Source organism: Hypanus sabinus, chromosome 29, assembly GCF_030144855.1.
Source record: "Hypanus sabinus isolate sHypSab1 chromosome 29, sHypSab1.hap1, whole genome shotgun sequence".
Taxonomy (NCBI): domain Eukaryota; kingdom Metazoa; phylum Chordata; class Chondrichthyes; order Myliobatiformes; family Dasyatidae; genus Hypanus; species Hypanus sabinus.
The window spans coordinates 14,594,754-14,617,059 of record NC_082734.1 but is presented as its reverse complement, the minus strand read 5'-3'; the positions used below and the strand labels follow the sequence as shown (position 1 = coordinate 14,617,059).

The 22,306-nt window shown below is 38.1% G+C and overlaps 1 protein-coding gene across 1 annotated transcript in view; it reads right to left on the bottom strand.

Moving 5' to 3' along the window:
* Window positions 1-22,306, bottom strand: part of LOC132383032 (histone acetyltransferase p300-like) — a 99,142-nt gene that overhangs the window by 34,725 nt on the left and 42,111 nt on the right. The window contains exons 4-14 of the mRNA XM_059953737.1: window positions 20,768-21,023; window positions 20,230-20,343; window positions 19,567-19,809; window positions 18,850-18,958; window positions 17,624-17,761; window positions 15,018-15,135; window positions 13,448-13,622; window positions 11,711-11,788; window positions 10,448-10,560; window positions 7,970-8,128; window positions 4,127-4,567 (exon numbers count right to left, since the gene is read on the bottom strand). Coding sequence (XP_059809720.1) covers window positions 4,127-4,567; window positions 7,970-8,128; window positions 10,448-10,560; window positions 11,711-11,788; window positions 13,448-13,622; window positions 15,018-15,135; window positions 17,624-17,761; window positions 18,850-18,958; window positions 19,567-19,809; window positions 20,230-20,343; window positions 20,768-21,023 — 1,944 coding nt within the window. The remainder of the gene's footprint in view (window positions 1-4,126; window positions 4,568-7,969; window positions 8,129-10,447; window positions 10,561-11,710; window positions 11,789-13,447; window positions 13,623-15,017; window positions 15,136-17,623; window positions 17,762-18,849; window positions 18,959-19,566; window positions 19,810-20,229; window positions 20,344-20,767; window positions 21,024-22,306) is intronic.

Genomic DNA, 22,306 nt, shown 5'->3' with positions numbered 1-22,306 from the left:
AGTGAAAATAAGTTAAAAAGGACAACAGAATCAATGGAGTAGAAAGCTCAAGAAGAGATCATACAGTATGGCCAAGTGAAATAGGATTGATATGAAAGGAGAGGGGAGTAACAAATTAAAAGTATTATATATGAATGCACGAAGTATAAGGAATAAAGTAGATGAGCTTGAGGCTCAGTTGGAAATTGGCAAGTACGATGTTGTGGGAATAACAGAGACATGGCTTCAAGCGGACAGGGCCTGGGAAATGAATATTCAAGGATATACATCTTATCTAAAGGACAGACTTACTGGCAGAGGGGGTGGGGTGGCTCTGTTGGTGAGGAATGATATTCAGTCCCTTGCGAGGGGGGACATAGAATCAGGGGATGTAGAGTCAGTATGGATAGAACTGAGAAATTCTAAGGGTAGGAAGACCCTAATGGGAGTTATCTACAGGCCCCCAAACAGCAGTCTGGATGTAGGATGTAAGTTGAATGAAGGGTTAAAATTGGCATATCGCAAAGGTAATGATACAGTTGTCACAGGGGATTTCAACATGCAGGTAGACTGGGAGAGTCAGAACAGTACTGGACCCCAAGAAAGGGAATTTGTGGAATGCCTCCGAGATGGATTCTTAGAACAGCTTGTACTGGAGCCTACCAGGGAGAAGGCAATTCTAGATTTAGTGTTGTGCAATGAACCGGATTTGATCAGGAACCTTGAGGTAAAGGAACCATTAGGAGGTAGTGACCATAATATGATATGTTTTAACCTACAATTTGAGAAGGAGAAGGGAAAATCGGATGTGTCAGTATTACAGTTGAACAAAGGGAACTATGAAGCTATGAGGGAGGAGTTGGCCAAAATTCAATGGAACAATACCCTAGCAGGGAAGACAGTGGAACAACAATGGCAGGTATTTCTGGGAATAATGCAGAAGGTGCAGATCAGTTCATTCCAAAGAGGAAGAAAGATCCTAAGGGGAGTAAGGGGCGGCTGTGGCTGACGAGGGAAGTAAAGGGCAGTATAAAAATAAAGTATAACATAGCAAAGATGAGCGGGAAACTGGAGGACTGGGAAGCTTTTAAAGAGCAACAGAAGATAACAAAAAAGGCAATACGCCAAGAAAAAAATGAGGTATGAAGGTAAACTAGCCAAGAATATAAAGGAAGATAGTAAAAGCTTCTTTAGGTATGTGAATAGCAAAAAAATAGTTAAGACCAAAATTGAGCCATTGAAGACAGAAACGGGTGAACTTATTATGGGGAAAAGGAAATGGCAGACGAGTTAAACAGGTACTTTGGATCTGCCTTCACTAGGGAAGACACAAACAATCTCCCAGATGTAATAGTGGCCAAGGAACTAGGGTAAAGGATGAACCGAAGGAAATTTATATTAGGCAAGAAACGGTGTTGGATAGACTGTTGAGTCTGAAGGCTGATAAGTCCCCGGGAGTGGATGGTCTGCATCCCAGAGTACTTAAAGAGGTGGCTTTAGAAATTGTGGACGCATTGGTAATCATTTTCCAATGTTCTATAGATTCAGGAACAGTTCCTGCTGATTGGAGGGTGGCTAATGTTAACCCACTTTTCAATAAAGGAGGGAGAGAGAAAAAAGGGAATTATAGACCAATTAGCCTGACTTCAGTGGTGGGAAAGATGCTGGAGTCAATTATAAAAGAGGAAATTATGACACATTTGGATAGCAGTAGAAGCATCAGTCCGAGTCAGCATGGATTTATGAAGGGAAAATCACGCTTGACTAATCTTCTGGAGTTTTTTTTGAGGATGTAAACTATGAAAATGGACAAGGGAGAGCCAGTGGATGTAGTGTACCTGGACTTCCAGAAAGCTTTTGATACAGTCTCACATAGGAGATTAGTGGGCAAAATTAGGGCACATGGTATTGGGGGCAGAGTACTGACATGGATTGAAAATTGGCTGGCTGACAGGAAACAAAGAGTAGCGATTAATGGGTCCCTTTTGGAATGGCAGGCTGTGACCAGTGGAGTACCGCAAGGTTCAGTGCTGGGACCGCAGCTGTTTACAATATACATTAATGATTTAGATGAAGGGATTAAAAGTAACATTAGCAAATTTGCTGCTGACACAAAGCTGGGTGGCAGTGTGAAATGTCAGGAGGATGTTATGAGAATGCAGGGTGACTTGCACAGGTTGGGTGAGTGGGCAAATGTATGGCAGATGCAGTTTAATGTGGATAAATGTGAGGTTATCCACTGGTGATAAGAACAGGAAAGCAGATTACTATCTAAATAGAGTCAAGTTAGGAAAAGGGGAGGTACAACGAGATCTAGGTGTTCTTGTACATCAGTCAATGAAAGCAAGAATGCAGGTACAGCAGGCAGTGAAGAAAGCTAATGGCATGCTGGCCTTTATAACAAGAGGAATTGAGTATAGGAGTAAAGAGGTCCTTCTGCAGCTGTACAGGGCCCTGGTGAGACCCCACCTGGAGTATTGTGTGCAGTTTTGGTCTCCAAATTCGAGGAAGGACATTCTTGCTATTAAGGGAGTACAGCGTAGGTTCACAAGGTTAATTCCCGGAATGGCAGGACTGTCATATGTGGAAAGATTGGAGTGACTGGGCTTGTATACACTGGAATTTAGAAGGATGAGAGGGGATCCAATTGAAACATATAAGATTATTAAGGGATTGGACATGCTGGAGGCAGGAAGCATGTTCCCACTGATGGGTGAGTCCAGAACTAGAGGCCAGCTTAAGAATAAGGGGTAGGCCATATAGAACAGAGATGCGGAAAAACTTTTTCACCCAGAGAGTGCTGGATATGTGGAATGCTCTGCCCCAGAAGGCAGTGGAGCCCAAGTCTCTGGATGCATTCAAGAGAGAATTAGACAGAGCTCTTATAGATAGCGGGGTCAAGGGATATGGGGAGAGTGCAGGAACGGGGTACTGATTGTGTATGATCAGCCATGATCACAGTGAATGGCAGTGCTGCCTAGAAGGGCCGAATGGCCTACTCCTGCACCTACTGTCAATTATCAGATGAGTTCAATGTACCCAACAGTGGGGAGTACAGTATATGAGAAACATCTGGCAGCTCTTGGGCTGTATTTCCCTGGAGTTCAGAAGAATTTTGGGGGTGGGTTGGAGAATCTCAGAAACATTCTGAATGTAAAAAGGCCTGAACAGATTAGATATGGTAAAATTATTTCCCATGGTAGGGGAATCTAGGACAAGAGGACACAACTTCAGGATTGAAGGACACCCATTTAGAACAGAGATGCAGAGAAATCTCTAAGTCAGAGGGTGGTAAATCTGTGGAATTTGTTGCCATGAGCGGCTGTGGAGGCCAATTCATTGGGTGCATTTGAGGCAAAGATAGGTAGGTTCTTGATTAGCCAGGGCATCAAAGGGTATGGGGAGAAGGCAGAGGAGTGGGGATGACTGGAAGAATTGGATCAGCCTACGATTGAATGGCCTACTTCTGCTCCTATATCTTATGGTCTTACACCTCTATATTGTAACATAACTAAAGGTGAATTTCTCAAATTTCTGGTTTATCGATGATTTTAACACATTTTCCTTAAAAATCATATGACACTTAAATTTCAGAATATAGTGAACTAAAATAATTTATGTTCAGAATGCCAATAGATGTCAAAATTGTAAAAGTTTGAATACATATCAACTTCTGAGAAAATGAAGCACAGGTTAGAAAAAATATTTTCTTTTATGTACTGAAGCTATTGGAAATAGAAAAAGCATAACATTTGGGTTATGTAACAAAAAAGGAATAAAGACCAGATGGATATGAAATAGTGACATAAAATAAACTATAATTTAGCAAATTCACAATTACTAGATCACCAGCATCAAAGGGGAAATGTTACTTTGCACAACTGAGCTGGATTTAAATTATGGATGAGAAGGCAAGTGCTGATACGAGGTGGTATCGAGTTTCCCCAGCTGAGCACCTCTTACCTGCTGAGACAGTTCATTTTATCAATTGTCTGAGTGACTTAAAGTGCTAAGGTAGGACAGCTAACAGAGAAATGGAAAAAAATGCATTTGATATCTAAATATTTCAGCGGAACAGAGAGCTTTACATCCATCTAGGAAAGTTTGCATACATAATCAATAAATTACTTAATGACAATATACTCACAGGAGTACTGGGATGTTGAGGCTGTATTGGTGCAGTTGATGTGGGTGTTGATGGGGTTGCATTCTGTTGTTGTGCTGTTGGGGGTGGTGGAGGCTGCTGCTGTTCCCGCTCTCGTTGCTGCTGCTTCTGCCCAGCTGTTACCTGGGATTGTGGAGGGACTGGTGGAGGAGGGGGGAGCTGTGTTTGTGGAGGTGTCTGAACTTGAGGAGGGGGAGGCATCGTTGGTGGTTGTGAATTAGGTGATGGTGTTTGCTGCCGCTGTTGAGGGGGAATGCTAGGTGGTGTCTGGTGAGGAGTAGGTGTCAGACTTCTTGGTCCAGGGGATGGAGAATTCTGATGAAGTGAAGGCTGAGAAAGAGGTGGCGGACAGCTGAACTGAGCATTCTGGACTCCTGGTTGCATGGAAGCAGAACTATTGACAGGTAACGAGGTGTTCTGAGCCTAATGAATAAGAACACATGAAACAGAAGACATTAACCAAATATACTCTAACTCAGAACTAAATAAATTTACAATGGAATTATATAAAAACTGATATTTCCTATATATTAAAAAAACATCAGCTGGTAAGTGAAAGCTTTTAGATTTAACATTTCTAAAAAGTAGAATAAATTACAAATTTATAAAGTAGAGAACCAAATTGATAGCCTATATAAAATAAAATTAAATATAAGACCAACATTAGAGAAAATACAGAACATTAGGGTGGCACAGTAGTGTAACTAGTTGAACCACTGCCTGAAAGCTCGAGTAAACCAAGTTTCATGCGCTACCTTTGTGGAGTTTGCATGTTTTGCTTGTGAGCACATAGAATTTCCTCCAGGTGGACTCATTTCTCCCACCATCCCAGACCTGTAGGTTACTAGGTTAAATGACAACTGTAATTTTTTCCCAGTGTGTGGGTGAGTGGTAGAAGTTGGGGTAGGGGAGGAGAGTTGATGGGAACGTGGGGAGAAAAAGGTGAGATTAATGTGGAATTAATGTAAGTGAGTGGCTGATACTCAACGGGTCAGAGGGCCCATATGATTCTAGCGTGATTGATGAAGCTTTATAAATTGAAAAAAGGAACAATATTGTGTAATTATGAAAAAAAGACACCTGAATCATAAGACACAAGATGTAAGGACTGGAAGGATCTGAAATAACGATCCACAAATATACTAACAATCAGTTTAAGAAGACTCTTGAGAGATTTAAAACTTAAGGTTGGTGTAAAGAATTGAATACAGGAAAGCCGAACAATAAATATAGAAAGAATAGGGACAAATCTTTGCAATGGGCTGGAGAGTCAGAGGAAGTCTTACATGAGTACTTCTCCTCTGTATTGTTTGGTGAAGGGAAACTGGCCCTGAAAGAATGTGCAAATCCTTAACCAAAAAACTGAAATGCAAAATATGTTCTCACAGAATTTCTGTGAATAAAGGAAATACACACAATATTTGAATTTGTTTGAATTTCCAGTATCTGCAGATTTTCTCATGTTTTCAAACAAAATTAATTCGTTTTCACTTGTGATGCATGATGCACACCCAGATAGTATGTCAACATTGCAGAAAAACATGATACGGACTATATTCTACAAGCACAATCCCGTCACCTGGGGTTCATCTGAATTCTAAGGAAAGGGATGGTGGAATTCCAGGACAATTACCAATGAAAAGGAGGTACTAGATGTCAGTGAAGGTGGATCCCCAAGGCCTGATGAGGTATGAGGTATATCTCAGTGTGCTGTGGGAAATGAGGTAGGAAATCACAGGGGGTCTGAGAAATTTTCAAACTTCTGGCTCCAGGGGAGATGCAAGACAATTGGACAATAATGAACATTTTACTTTTAACTTACAGGTAGACAGGGAAAAGTCAGATAAGTACAGGCTAGTGGACTTAACACCAGTATCCAGATAATTACTGAAAAATTACTGAAGGACAGAATTTGTTCTTTTTTTGTGTGGGAGGAGAGACTGGAAGGGTGGGGGTAATGTGCCTGTTCCATATTTTGTTCATTTTTTTGTGCGGGGAGGGGGGATTGGGGGGGGGGGTGTTTGATGACCATGTTGCCTTTTTTCTGTTCTTGGTTTCATGGCCGCCTGGAGAAGAAGAATTTCAGAGTTGTATACTTTGATAATAAATGAACCTTTGAACATTTTAACCACAACATAGAGAGACAGCCATTAATCAAGGATAGTCAGCAACAGTTTTTGTTTACACAAGGCCATGGGAATAGTTTCACTGATTTGTTTTTGAAGTGGAGACTCGTGTCACAAAAACTGGTGGTCTTTGGCTACATAATGACATAAATATTTTGGTAAAATGGGGCGAGCAATGGCAGGTGGAATTTAATCCTCAGAGCCAGAATGGAAGCATTTGAATCTGTTATTTTGGATGCTATTTAATGTGGGGTGATGGATTTGGAAATACTACAGGGTAAGAAAATACCTAATGAATGGCAGATATAGAGAAAGTGCTGAGGAATATTCAAAAATCCTGGAAGGCAGTAGTGGCCAGGTAAGGTTTTAATATTTTTTTTAAACCAGAAAGCTAGTCATCTCCTGCTACACTTCTCAAAGCAGGCTGCGACTAACTCACTAGGATCTGGGGATTAATCCAGGTTTAAGCCTATTAAAGCATCTAATACTTCTTTTTCAATAATACATAAGATAGTTGACTTCACTATACAGTGCATGGAATATAAAAGAGCAAAAAGGTTATGGTGCAGGCATATAAAACATTAGTTTGCAATACCTACTGTATACAGTAAAACACACAGGAAGGATGTGATTGCAACAAAGAGAGTGCTGAGAAGATTCACTTAGAAATTATTTGGGATGGAACATTCTAGCAAAAAAAAGAGTCTGGACAGTTTGTTTCCTCAAAACTGGAAGGGTGGGGGAAACTAATGTGATTGGACTATTACAGAATTCTGAGGGGCATGGAAAAAGACAGTGAAAAACCTCTCCCCTTAGAAGACAGACATTTAAGGGGCATCTGATAAAGTGTTTTACTTCATCCAGATGGTAGATGAAATCTTAATTTCACTCCACGAGTAAGGTCCTCTCAACATTTTAGTCTTTACATTAATACCTATTAAATAGAAGACTATGGACAAAGCTGGAAAACGAGATTAATACAGAAAAGACACAGTGAGCCCAAGGGCCTTCTGCTCTATCACTCTTAAAAACTGATATTTTGTTTGGAATAAAGCTGTTCCCTTTTGTCTGTCATTTAACTGGGCAATCTGGCATACTTTTCAAATGCTGCATATTTCTAAATTAAGAGGTGGTCTACTCATTTTGTTTTCAGTTCTTTTGCTGTATTTTTCCCTTCAAAGCATGGATCTCTACATCCTTTATATGTGGACCAGGTAAGGCTGGAAATTTAATGAAAACATAATGGCTGGTTCTGAGATAAGGGGTTTTACCCACAATTTCCCCCAATGTCACTGTGAAATGGTGAAGATGAGAGGAACAGTTGAATCTCCTTTCCCAACAGTTTTCTACTGGCTTAATAATGACATTATTTTAAATGTAATTAAGCAAGACATTAAAATGGTGACTTGAAGACTGCTAAGTAGAGATTGGAGAAAAAAAACAACCATACTTTACTCAACCTATGCACAAAATACATGACCTTCATTTGTTATGGATTCAAGCATGGTGGAAGAATTCACTTCACTTGGCTGCCTTGAAATTAATATCTGACTTAATTTAACCAAGAGATTTTCCAGTATATTAATCAAATTTAAGATCCTGACTATGGCACAGTCTTGAAATGGTGCTTAGTATATCTATACAGTTCTAAAAAAGTAACCAACCACTGTAAATGCAAAGGAGGTACAAGATTTAATACCGGAGACATCACTGGCTGGTTGCTGGCTTGTGTCATGGTGGTACTACCAGTGTTTATTCCAGGAGAAGATACAGGAAACTGATTTGGGGTCAGAAATTGATTCTGGCTGGGATGCTGTGCAGCTATCGGCTGTGACATTCTGGAAGTGGTTAATCCCATCTGTACACAAAACAAAACATGTGGATGTAAGCGATAGGAACCCATTCTCCTGACTTCGCCCTATAACCTTTTGACACCCTTACTAATCATGACCCTATCAACCTCCGCCTTAAATATACCCAATGTCATGGCCTCCACAGTTGTCTGTGGTAATGAATTCCAGGGTCACCATATCCTGGCTAAAGAAATTCCTCCTCATCTCTGTTCTAAAGGAATGTCCTTGTACTCCGAGGCTGTGTCCTCATTCCTAGACTTCACGATGGGAACATTACCCCTCCCCCCACCACTCTATCAAGGCCTTTAAATATTTGATAGGTTTAATGAGATCTCTCTTATTCTTCTAAACTCCACTGAGTACAGGCTCAAAACCAAACACTCCTCATAAATTAACTCTCATTCCTGGGATAATCCTTATGAACCATCTTGGTACCCTCTCCAATGAATGCCTATTTTCTTAAACAAGGGATTCAAATCTTTTTTTTTTATACTGTAAGTGTGGTTGGACCAATACTTTATAAAGCCTCAGCATTAAATCCTTGCTTTCATACTCTAGTCCTCTTGAAATGAATGCTAACATTGATTTTGCAATTTTTTTTTTACTGCCGACTCTAACTGCAAGTTATCCTTTAGGGCAGTTGGTCCCCAACCACCGGGCCATAAAGCATCTGCTACCGGGCCGCGAGGTAACTATACTGCCGAATCATATCGTTTCTTCGCAGGCCGGTGGTTGGAGACCACTGCTTTAGGGAATCCTGAATCAGGACTCCAAATTCCCTTTGCACCTCTGATTTCTGAATCTGCTCTTGTTTAGAAAACAGCCCATGCCTTTATACCAAAGTGCATGACTATACACTTTGCTACACAGCATCCATCTGCCACTTCTTTGCCCATTCTCCTAATCTAAATCCTTCTGCAGATTCCCTGCTTGCCCAGCACTACTGCTCACCACCTATCTTTGTACCAACCACAAAGCTATCAATTGCATCATCCAGAACACTGACATACAAAGGTCATACAAAGCAGTCTTAATACAGAACCCTGCGGAAAATCACTAGTCACTGGTAGAAAACCAGATAGGCTCACTTTGTTCCTATTCTTTGCCTCCTGCAAGTCATCCAATCCTCTATCCATGCCAGTATCTTTCCTGTAATACCAAGGGCTCTTTTCTCATTTAGCAGTCTCATGGACAGCACCAGCTTCTGAAAATGGAGGTAACCAACGTCCACTGTCTCTTTTGTCTATCCTGCCTGTTACTTCCTCAAAAAATTCTAAGATTTGTCAGGTAAGATTTCCTCTTTAGGAAACCATACTGACTTCAGCCTATTTTATCATGCACCCAAAGTACCCTGAAACTACACCCTCAATAATGGATTCTAACACTTTGCAAACCACCAGCCAACAGGTCTATAAACTTCCTGTCTTTTGCCTCCTTCCCTTCTTATAGATTGGAGTGGCATTTGCAACTTTCCAGTCCTTTAGAACCATTACAGAACATAGTGATTCTTGAAAGATCATTTCTAATGCCTTCACAATCTCTTCAGCTGGTCCAGGTGATTATCTACCTTCAAGATCTTTTAGCTTCCCAAGCACCTTCTCCTTAGAAATAACAAGTACACCCCTCCCCCCACCGACATACTCAAATTTCTGGCATACTCTTGGTATCTTCCACAGCAAAGACTAATGTAAAATACTTATTCAGTTCGTCCACCATTTCTTTGTCGTCCATTACAACCTATCTGCTTCAGTTTTCAGCTGTACGACATCCACTCTTGCCTCTATTTTACTCTTTACAAGTCTGAAAAAAACACTTGGTATTCTTTTTTATATCATTGGCTACCTTACCTCGATATTTCACCTTTTAGCTCCTTATTGCTCTTTAGTTGTTTTCTGTTGGTTTGTAAAAGCTTTCAATGCATTTAAAAGTATTCCATTCAATGCTTTACTATGCTTGGTAGCAACTAGTTTCCAAGATGGACTGCCAGTTTTAAGTGGGATTCCTTCACTGAGATTTAACATACAGCGAAAGCAGAATTTTAACTTTATTCATGGTATTATAATGAGCTTTACCATATAACAACTATGTTTTGATGTTCGTTTACTCTGCTTTGAATGCAACTTGCATAATGTAAACCCTGTACTCATTCATAAGCTAAACTAGGCTTGCATTAAAAAAAACTGTCGAGGGCCAAATAAATAATATCTAGTACTGAATATGCATCATTTAGTAGTAACAATTCATAATTTTGCTTCTAAATATCGCCATAAATAACCAACATTTGTGAAATGGAGAAGCTTTAAAGACAATTATGCAAAACAAACCTGATTCATGGGTCCTGTTTGTGTCATCTGCCCTGGATGGGGTAACGGAGGATTTAAGCGTTGTCCCAGACCACTCATCTGCATACTGCTCATTGATGGAAACTGATTCATTCCTGGATTGAACACAGTAACAAAAATGCATATTTTAAAATTTTAAAAAATTAAACATTATTCAGACTAACACCAAAGCAATTGGAAATAGACAGAATTATATAATGGCAGAATCTTGCATTTTAATAGCTTCATTAAATGTAAATGAAACTAACAGGATCAAAATTCTTCTACTACCATTACTAATCAGCAACCTTCAGTATTTACTTCAGCAAACGTTTTAAACATAAACTCTAGGAAATCTGTATTAATGTAACTCATCTAACAATTCAGGAGATCCAAAAGTACAAAATTATGAAAATGAATTCAATTAAATTTGGTAATGTACAATTTACTTCAGAAAGTGTCAAGAATAATGTCCGGTTTGCCAATAACACCTTTAGTAATGCCTCAAGAACTGAACTCACCACCTAACTACTTTGGTCAGCAAGTGAATCCGTATAACAGTGCTAACACAGGTCAAAGTAGATACTGGTAGTAAACCCTGTACATCCCAAGGCAAATACTAAAGTTGATACTGAACTTCAATGTAGCCTTATTATACATTAACATGCAAGTATTTCAGCTGAATCTCCATATAAATTAATGGAAAAATTCTATTAATGTAGAAAAATGCTAGTATAGAGGCTTATAGTATCAGTATATCAGTGCAACATAAAGTACATAGACATCCTTAAGTCCTTTGTAGAGCCTCAGTTTAGAATGTGTACTTCTTTTATTCACCAAAACATAGCCTCTTCAACATTAGATGGTTATTTCCTTTAATCTATTGTGCTGAACCCCAAATAACTGATACAGCACTACACAAACGATTACAGTGCACCGAGGATAAATGTCAATGAAACATCTTAAGAACTATAGTTAAAATGGTAAGACTATAACTGGTAACTCCACAATTCATTCAAAAATCAAACCATCTATCTGCACACTGTTGTAAATCAGGCAACTATCTTTTAACCACAAATGAAAAACTACAACAAAAGACATGTTTATGACCAAACCATACAAATCAATGTAATCATAAATACATTATTGCAGAGAGACTGAAGACTTTGAAAACAAGAAGTGATAATTTTTTAAAATGTACAGCATAATTCAATAGACTAATCACAATTCTACACATGAAATACATTTTGATAAGTTTTGTTTTACCACTTGGGGTCTGCATCCGGTTCATGATCTGACTTGGCACATTTGGCCGCATAAGGGTTGGGTCAGAAAGTGGTCCATCTGAAATGCAACAGGATCAGGTGTAAACTAAATGTGGTAGAATGTCAGAACAATGCAAAAACAAGATACTTTTCCTACCAAGTGAGCGGGGGAGGGTAGCAGTACACTATTGCCAGATGTGTTAATTTTTTCTTTCCTCCCCCCCCCCCCCATGTGTTTTATAATTCTGGGTATTGTAGATATGAAGATCTCTAAATCAAGAGTATTTCCACACAGTATTAATAGCTTCAATCTTTATAAGTATATTAAAAGTGTACAAATATATAGAAAGAAAGAATACACAACAGGTTTTTAAACATTGTCTGTGGAGATACATTATCTGACATCCATGACTGATTTTTCCTTCTAACTGACAGTCATCTTCCAAGCAGGAACACTATGTACCTAACCCCAATAGCATCTCTAAGGAGTAACAATGCTTATTCTTTTGTTTTGTAATAGCTCACTTAAGAGTGTCTCCATCTAGCCCTTCTTCCTCTGTAGAAAACAGGGAGAGGGGTATCCAGCTTTCATTTGAAAATGTGCATATGCACAAAGCATTTTAAACAGAGGAAAAGTGAAACTTGGCAGAAATAGTTTCACCACATGGCCAAATAATTTGTCAATACTGTATGAAACTAGGCAGTAAAGGGCCACACCTGGTTGCAGTTTTGGAAAGCTGCCAACACCAAGGGAACAGTGGAAGTACAGGTTATCACTTTCAGAAGAGGATGCAACATATACACCCATGAAAAGCACACACTCACTAGCTCGCTCAGTGCATTCTCTAATCCAATGCAACTATGATCTTCGACTTCCATTAAGTCATTAAAAACACTACAATTAAGAGTACAATTCCCAAGACGAGGTGCAAAGTTATAATAAGTTTATTATAACTTTTAATAATAAAAGTTATACATGAATCTGAGACGATTTAAATCTTGGTCATGCACAGCCATGAATGAGTACGATTAAGAATGTGTCACCAAGTTGCTAAGTTCAAGGCTTTTTCATATTTTGAGCCCTTTTCTGACTTAAGAGCCAGACACTAAATGCCATATGTGCCTTTTCTCTTTAAAGATGCTGATCAACAGGAACACCACCAGCACTTTTCTTACTTTTATACCAAAAATCTTCTTTGAGTTATTAAAGAAATACAGTAGCATTGAACACAGCTGAATATTGCTGTGGACTAAGTGCATGAAGACAATGCCCAGTTCTTACCTGGAACTCAAACAAGATAAATTTATAGCAGGAGTCACCTAACAACGTTTTCCTTTATTAATCTAGGGTTATATAATGAATATGCTATACTCAGCTTCATCAGACACCAGCTAATGAAGCTAACATCCAAAAATTATTCATAAGTACACTGAATTATCAGTTCCATGCTGTTTAATGCTTTCAAGGAGACAAACTTATTTTGTTAATAAACTGATTTGAGCTATGTGAATTAAAATGAGCAACCAACTTCAATGACATGCCCAATAACTGAAAATTATGGTCATGTTTAATAATTAGCCAAAAAAGTATATATATTTTTACATAATGGCCAAATACTATAAAAATGGAAAAACCCACTCTTTCAACAATTTGCTTAGTGTAAATGAACTGAAGTTTCATTAATGAATTCATATTTCAAGAAAAGTTTTGAAAGTGTGTAAAACTCTGGCTTCTTACTTGGAGGGAGTCCACTCTGCAACTGTGTCATGCTAGGGGGCTGGGCTCCTCCTGTAGACAACAGACCACCTTGATTTGGCATCACACCCTGTTTCTGTAACCTAGTGCGGCGCTTTTCTTCAAGTTCTTTCTGAATCTTGTAGATCTTCTCAGCCAGCAGATGATAGTACTCAGCCTGAATTTACAAAAGATAAACTTATTTTTACTTTAACACAAGGATGTCAAGAAAATCTGATCGTTACAAACAAAAAAGCAGCAAGATCAGAGAAAGGAATGAACCAAGAGGTTCCAAAGAGAGAGCTAGTATAAATTAGTGGCTTCCTTCCCTGCTACCAGTGTACATTTGAACCCAACACAAAAGTATCAATGTTTCATTTTCATTCACAAGCTGTTATAGTAGCCCTATGCATTCTCTGTAAAGAAAGTATGACCACAGAACTGCTATCAGCTTGTTTGACTAGAGCAGGGGTTGGCAACCTTTTTGTCTCTGTGCGCGGAATCCTGTACCTCCTCCTTGATGGTAGTAATGAGAGGTGGGCCTGGGTGATGGGGGTCCTTAAGATGCAATACTGCTCTTTTGAGACATTGCCTTTTGAAGGTGTCCTCAATATTGGTAAGGCTAGTGCCCACGTTGGAACTGGCTGAGTTTACAACTTTCTGAACATAAACTGCTGTTTCGACCAAACATCAGAATGGGGGAGAAATTTATCCAAGTGACTTTGATTGTGAAATGATTGTAGGTGTCAGATGGGGTGGTTTGAGTATCTCAGAAACTGATCTTCTGGTGTTTTCACACGGAATGTTTTACAGAGAATGGCATGGAAAACAAAAAAAATCATCCAGTGAGTAGCATTTCTGTGGCTGGAGATACTTAATAAATTGGCCACTGATTGTATACGTCATACAAAAAAACACCTAGAGTGTTGACCGCCAGCTCATGTACCTCACCTCCAGATGGATAAATTGCTCTTAGAGAGAATGTAGGATAGATTAACCACAGTGATAACTGGGGTCTCCAGTGGAGAGATCTTGTGAATTAGGGTCATAATTCTTTGAATTTGAGAAGATAGATTTAATCAAAGGTTTGTCAGTATTAAGAGTCTGACAGCACCAACCTATTACCTTGGAGGTGGGCATAGGCAGAGAGGCTTCCATAAATTGCCGATAAATAGTCCATTTATGAAGGATGGCTGATGTCACTTCTCTATGGGCATTAGGTCAATTGCTGATTTTAAATAATGGCTGAGGACTTCTAAAGGCAGAGCTATAGAGATAGGCCATGACCTCAAAGAATGCTTGTATAGGCTCAGAGCTAATTGGCCTACTCTCATTCTTATGATTAGTTTGCCTCTATTTTTGATAAAATACAGAATGGTTGTAACGGGTACTATTCACTTGACAGTACTATACCATTTAAACTATAATTAGCATTCTGTGCAATTCATTTCTCAAACAGCTCCCAACATACATGCTTGCATATTTAACAAAACAGACCAGAAAGAAACAACACCAGATTTTCCACTCTAACAAGTTGAAATTATTTCTAGAAAAACATTAAATTACAACTTACCCTGCTGTTGGCAGACTCATACATGTCACCTTCGACTTTCCTTGCATAAGCCACCAGGTTTTCCATTCGTCTGTCTTTTAATGCTGCTGGATCAGGTGTTGGGAATATGGCTTGAACTCTACATTAAATGAAGTAATGATTTAAAACTTAGGTGCAAACTAGGCCAAAATTTTTGAAGTGAACTTCAAACAAGTAGAAAGGCAGCATTAAACTTTAATTTAAATGGCAGTTTACTTAAAAGAAATCCGTAATTGTCACCTTAGGCACCCTAACTTAAAATTCAATTCAGTCATACTAACATACTAATTTCACATGCAGAAAACATTATTCACAATGTATTTAGAATAAAACAGTGCACAATGAGGTAGCTATGTTCTGTTCAAAGTAAATCTATTATCAATGCACGTGTCACCATATACTACCCTGAGATTTATTTTATTGCAGGCATTCATGGTAGAATAAAAGAAATACAATAGAAACATTGAAAAACTACTAAGGCTGACAAACACAATGTGCAAAAGACAAACTGTAGAGATGCAAAGAAACTCAAACAATAAACAAATAAATGCTGAGAACATGAGTTGTGCCAACTTTGAAAGTTGAGTTTTTAAGATTGTGAAATCAGTTTAGTGTTGAGGAGAGTGAAGTTGATCATGCTGGTTCAGGAGCCTGATGGTTGAAGAATAATAATTGTTCTTGAACCTGGTGGTGAGGTGTCAAATGTCCTAAGTATCAAATATCCCACAACAGTATCAAGAAACTTAGTTACTGAAAAGTTCCCCATTATTCTAAACATTTATTGCCCTCTCCAGTTAAGCTATACATTGAAGCAATTTTGCCTCTTCTGGATCCCATTAGTTTGTTCCTGCTGCTTTCTCCCCATAGCTTTGTAAACCTTTTCCCTTTCCAATATTTATCTAATAGCTCCCTTCTGAAAATTGTTAATAAATCCACTACCATCACCTTTATAGACTTTCACATTGTGGAAATGTCATTTTTCTTCACATTGCACCTGGTTCTTTTGCCAAGAATCTTGTGTTGGTAACTTCTGGTTACTGCTTCATCTGACTATAGAAGCAGTTCCCCCTCATTAATACCATCTATCAAAACTTCTTTAATGCTTCTCTAATCAAAGAAAAACACCTAGCTTCTTTGGAATCTTCACAAAACTGGAATTCCTTAGACAGCTATGATTTGTGTAAACCTCTTTATCAGCCTTTTTGAGGGCTTGAGATCCTTCCTATAGCATGGTGTTCCCAAATGAGACACACGATTAACTTTATGAACTTTTTTCTCTCAGCTTCCATTGACAAAACTAAAGTTCTTAAAAAGATGTTACAATTTGAAACAGACATACACATACATGCCAGGTAATTGCTCTGAATTCCATTTTAAAACAATAATTCTCATTTACAGCTGTCCCCCGCTTTCTTAACATTCGCTTTACAACAGTTCGCTTTTATGAAAGACCTACATTAGTACATATTTTTGCTAATTGAAAGAAGGATTTTCCCTTTTCACAAAAAAAGATGCTGCTTTAAAACTTGTGTTCACCCCAAGAAAGACTACCATGACCATGAAGCCTTGCGTGGGCAGGTGTGCATGCATGCGTGAACGTGCTGATTTTTTTCTACAAATCAGTTTTGTCTCAATCTTCCTGATTCTGGTCAGTGAAACTACACTGTACATACGTTATACATTATTTCTACTTTAAATAGGCTGTGTATTTAATCTGTTACCTATCCAATTTATTACGTCTTCCAAAAGTTCAATGCTTTATTCATTTACTACATTTCCAATTGCTTATATCCCATCCACTGCTCATCTATAGCAATCTAAAATAAGATTTTATTATTATGAGGACCAGATTTTGCTTTACCATGAGTCATGATTGCCATAATTGACAGCAATTTTGGGGACATCACTGTGCAGCAAATCCAGAAAATACTGAGAAAGTGAAAAGCTGCAGTGGGCTACATCAGAATGCATGCAACAGATCCTGTGCTGATCAGAGGCAGTGCTGGAAATGCTTCCTTATTTGATTTGAGTGGAAGAAAATAGCCTCAAGAAACTAATTATTCTTGCTTAAAAAAAAGTGCCCAAAGTTTCTTCAGTGTTAAGAATTTTTAAAGCTAATTTTTAAAAATAGATCTCAACACTTCTGAAACATACATTGCATCCTTAACTGTCCATATTAAGATTGGCCTGTCAGTCATTTTATAATTAAGGCTAGTTTAGACTACACCTCTCAATGTATCAACTATATTCTAAAGCTTTTGGCACATAAAACATTATTGTGAATAACCCCCTATAGTTTTCTCCATTCCTGCTGAGAGGATTACTTCAGTTACATTTGTATAAAACTAAACACAAGCATCCAGCTGACTGCAAAATCTAGCCCAATATTATTACGTAACCTTGGAAAATAAGACAAATGTTGTACTAGAATTAAAACAATTAAGTCAACAGAAAAGGACAGTTACAAATATGAAGGAGCAAGGATGTTGAGAAAAGTAGTTTGCAAGTATTATTCACATGTACAGTCATTTAATATGATTGCCAAGGTAATTAACATCTGACTATCAAGAATAAATTATCTTACTTACAATTTGTGCACAAGATGATTGCGTAGATCCTGAGTGACATCTTCATGCCATGATTTCCGAATGCCAGTACTTGAAGGGGGTGTTGCTGTTGGCACCGCATTTAGATTGCCAACACCTGTGCCATCGCTTAACATTTGGCTGAAAATATCAAAAGTTGACATCAGTTATATAGAAGAAGAGAAAAGCACATTTAAAATCTCCCCTATACAGATTTCAAATCATTCTGTACATTTAGGCAACAAATGTTTAACAAGCATTGAAATAATGCTTAATTCCATGGTTCCGTCACAACAGGATAGATTTGACAACAGAACTTATAAAAAGGTAATGAATCTCTTAGTTACAAAGTCAACACTGGCAATCAAAGTGGATTTTATATATTCACACTGAAAGATATGTAAAAAAAATATATGAAACAGTACATGTTGGATTAGACTGCTTAATTGTTATTTTCTTTGCAGTTTAACAATTAACTGCTTGTATTTTATATAATTACGTACACAAATGTGTATGTTTTCTAATAACTACAGTATGTATATATAGTTGCTCAGTGTGTCCCCTAGTGTTTAATTTGTATAATTCTGGAAAGTTCTGGAAGCTTCCCTGGTGCTGCATTATTTGAATAAGGGGTCTTATCTGCAAATCTGAATGGAATGTTTCTTATGAATGTGTTTAAAAGAGCTGACCATGAGGCAATGCCATCTTAGTCTTTGTTCTGCCTTCTGCTACTAGCTTCTGCTCCCGTTAGTGCCCATTTTCCAATTTTCATTTTCTCTATTAACGTCTAACATAGAAACGTAGAAAACCTACAGCACAATACAGGCCTTCAGCCCACAAAGTTGTGCAGAACATGTCCCTACCTTAGAAATTACTAGGTTTACCTATAAGCCCTTTATTTTTCTAAGCTCCATGTAACTATCCAAAAGTCTCTTAAAAGACCCTATCTGGCCGTTGCCAGCAGCCCATTCCATGCACTCACCACTCTGAGTAAAAAACTTACCCCTGCAAACTCCTATGTACTTACTCCCCTGTACTCTACTCCCCAGCATCTTAAACCTGTGTCCTCTTGTGGCAACCATTTCAGCCCTGGGAAAAAGCCTCTGATTATCCACAATCTAACAAAATGATTGTGAAGCAACAAGTTTTGTGTTTCTTTCTTGACTAAAAAACATTGGATTAAAAACATCAGAATCCAACAGAGACTGAAAATGAATCTTCAAACTTACTTTGATGGAGTCATGGATGGCAGTAACATAGCATCGTGCAGTAAGCTGGATTGCTGAGTGGAGGCCTGCACACCCACATTATTTCCATTTACACCCATCTGATTGGTACCTACAAAACACATATAGAAGACACTTGAAGAATTCTAAAACATTTGATGACTATCTGGTTGATATTTTCTTATCATAGGCTAATAATGCATCAACAAATTTAATGCCTTTTTAAAATTATGTTTGCCACTGCAATTTTACCCCATGAGTAAAATGGGTTGATTTTTCAAACAAGAATCACAATTATGTTGAAAAAGAATGTGTGTGTGTGTGTGTGTGTGTGTGTGTGTGTGTGTCTACATCTATATAAAAATTGCTTATTATTAATTGCCACTACCAACACTGATTACATTGTACAATTTTAAACAACTTAAAAAGCTTCAATACACTGCCACGAATTTGTCCAGTATTTATATCACAATGGGAAAATAAGCTATTCAGAAGACATCAGTAGTTAATTCTGAGTAGAAACTGAGCTCTAATATATTTTGATACAATCTGAGAAAATTAATTCCTTTTTAAATCTATAAATTATCAATATTTAATGATTATTTCACTAGGTATCTATAAAATGGAATGTGAATATTTCATGGACTGCACAGTGACAACCCGACAACAAATCATCTTTAACAACTGGTACTGCTTTAAATGCAGCTTGTTTGTACCTACCCAATGTATTCATAGACCGTATAGGTTGGTGCCCCTGTGAAGGCTGAGACGATTGCTGGTTCTGCATTGCAGGTTGAGGCTGCATTTGATTACCCTGATACGTGAGTCCAAGCGCTGCGTAGGCTCGCTCTATAGAGCTTGGGTCGATCTGACTGGTAGTGTTTATACTTGGCGTGGTTGGTTGTCCAACCCCTACTGACCCCAATGAATTTCCTAATCCTACTGCTGCACCAGTTAATAATGCTGTGGAAAATGAAAAGAAGTTGAATTTATAATTTAGTTTATGTGGATAACACACCTTTTGCTATAACAGACTGCCCTTATCAAAAGTTACTGCAATATGTTATCTAAGTATTGCTGCACGTAATTTTGAGCTACTTCATTTTCTGTGAACAAACTAAAGTCTTGCCTTGTTTCAATCAGTTTTACCTTGATGACACAATAATACCTTAAAACTTGCTTTATCTCCCTTTTTGGAGCTCTGATGAGAGGTCACAATTATAAAGGAATCACCTACTTGTAGCCCATACTGCAAGTTTTCTTAAGTAAGTTTAACAAAGTCTGAGTGAATCAAATGAAGTCATGAAACCAAGATTATAAAGAATTTTAATACTGTGGATCTTCTGTGCCATGGTTTTTTCAGACTTTCAAAGCAGTACTTACATTGCTGGTTGCGTTTGTCCCCAGCATTTTTCAGAGGGAGACAAACAGGACAGTCGTGCCTTGTGCAGTTCTTCCAATGGGAGATGATCTGGCGTGATGACGCACAGTGTGCAACTGGAAACGATCAGCAACAAATGAAACAATTAGGGCAAACAAAAAACATCAATTAATCAGAACTCCACATTCAAAGAAATTTAAAACAAAAGTTCCAAACTCTGATACCTCAACTAAATCACCACAGAAATTCCACTCTTTGCTACAGCAGGTGGTATTAACAGGATGTAATCACAGGTCAACTGCAATAGAAACAGGTTCTTCATAAGTCTGACCTGGTGATTTAGATGAGCATTCGGCATCATCATGTGCCCAATGGAAGCGAACGTACAAAGAGCTAAGGTACATTTTGGAGGAATATACACAGTACAAAACTAACATCCAGGACTATGCTGGATAACTTGAAACAGTATAAAAAACTCTGCACAACCAAAAGAGTACAAGCTCCTAACTGTATTACATTACCAGCTGAGTCCATACTCACCCTGACAAGATTTGCCAGCCTGACAGTGCGTCATATGATTGAGGACATTCTTCATAGTTCGGCAATGAGGCAAGTTGCAGGGCCGTACCTCACCGTTTGCTTGTTCCCGACGCTGACATTTGTGTGCATGTAGGAGCAGAACCAACTGTTGCTGGATGAGTTTCCGTTTCTCTGGATCTGCTGTGGGTGCAGAACCCATCCCCTGCCCTGGAGGTTGCCCCATTCCTCCTTGTTGCACTGGAGAAGGTTGCTGTGGCTTCAAAAAGAGAACTTTATTAATTAATGTAGCACTTTAACATCAGAATTTCAATCCAAAACAGCACCTTTAGAAGTAGTCAAAATTGTTAAACAGAATATGACAACCAATTTGCACACTGCAAGATCTCACAAGCTACAATGAGATTCCAATCGAGTAATCTATATTTAACAAGTCAATAATAACTAAGTAATAACAATGATAAAAAATCATGTCGTATTAAGTAGTCTTGGAATCTTTTAAATTCACATTAATGGACAACTGGAATCTCATTTATGCAGAATTACAACAGTACAACTCTCTTTATACAGGTGCTAGTCAAAATTGGGTACACAAATCTGAATAAGACTAACTAATGATAAAACAAAAAGATCTATCACAGATTTAAATTTAACTAGCATAATCAATTCAACACACATGCTAACTTAAGGATCAATTCTATCAATTTGTTTAGGGTTCAGTGGAACAAGTTTCTTCACTATCCTATTTAACAGTGATGTTTAGACAGCAATACCATTCAATACCCTTCTCTTTTGCAACGGTCACATCTTTTTTCAGTCATAACGATGTTCTTGTATATAACAGGTGAAGTTCTCTCAACAGGCTTTTTGATCAAAACACTACCAACTGGTCTGATGGTTTTGTGTTCATCTCATTTATCAGATGCTTGACTTCCCAACTAAACTGTATTCACTGTCTATTTGCTCTGAGGTGGTGGTGGCAATGATGTCCCACCTTCTTGAACTGTTGTAATAAAAGAATCTAGTAGTTACTTGATAGAAAACCCCTTATTTAGATCCTGCAATACATCTAAATCAAGGTGGAAAGAAAGAAGTGAACATGTTGATAGCATCTTCATGAGCCAATCCTGTGCCCTCTGACAGTACAGAACATGAGTTTTATTAGGTGGTGGTGTTCTGAGTACAGTACACATCTTGGGTGGTGGGTGTCAAAGCAGTATACAAAAGTGATTAATTTTGAAGTATCAACTAATGATCGCACAATAAATGATTACAGCTTGGTAAAATTTTAACTTCAGCTTCAGAACAAGAAATTTAGCTCTGATATGAGTGTCCAAAACTTCAAAAGGAAATTACACCAGTATGAGCAAGACTTCGCTGAAGTGGACCAAAAAAAATTAAAGAGTAAAACACTAGATCAATAATGACAGACATTTATGGAGGCATTTCTTAAATATTTTGCATAGGTACATTCCAGTGAGAAAAGCAGGCTGTACAAGAAAGACAGTACCTATGGCTAAGAAACAAATGTATGGATACCAG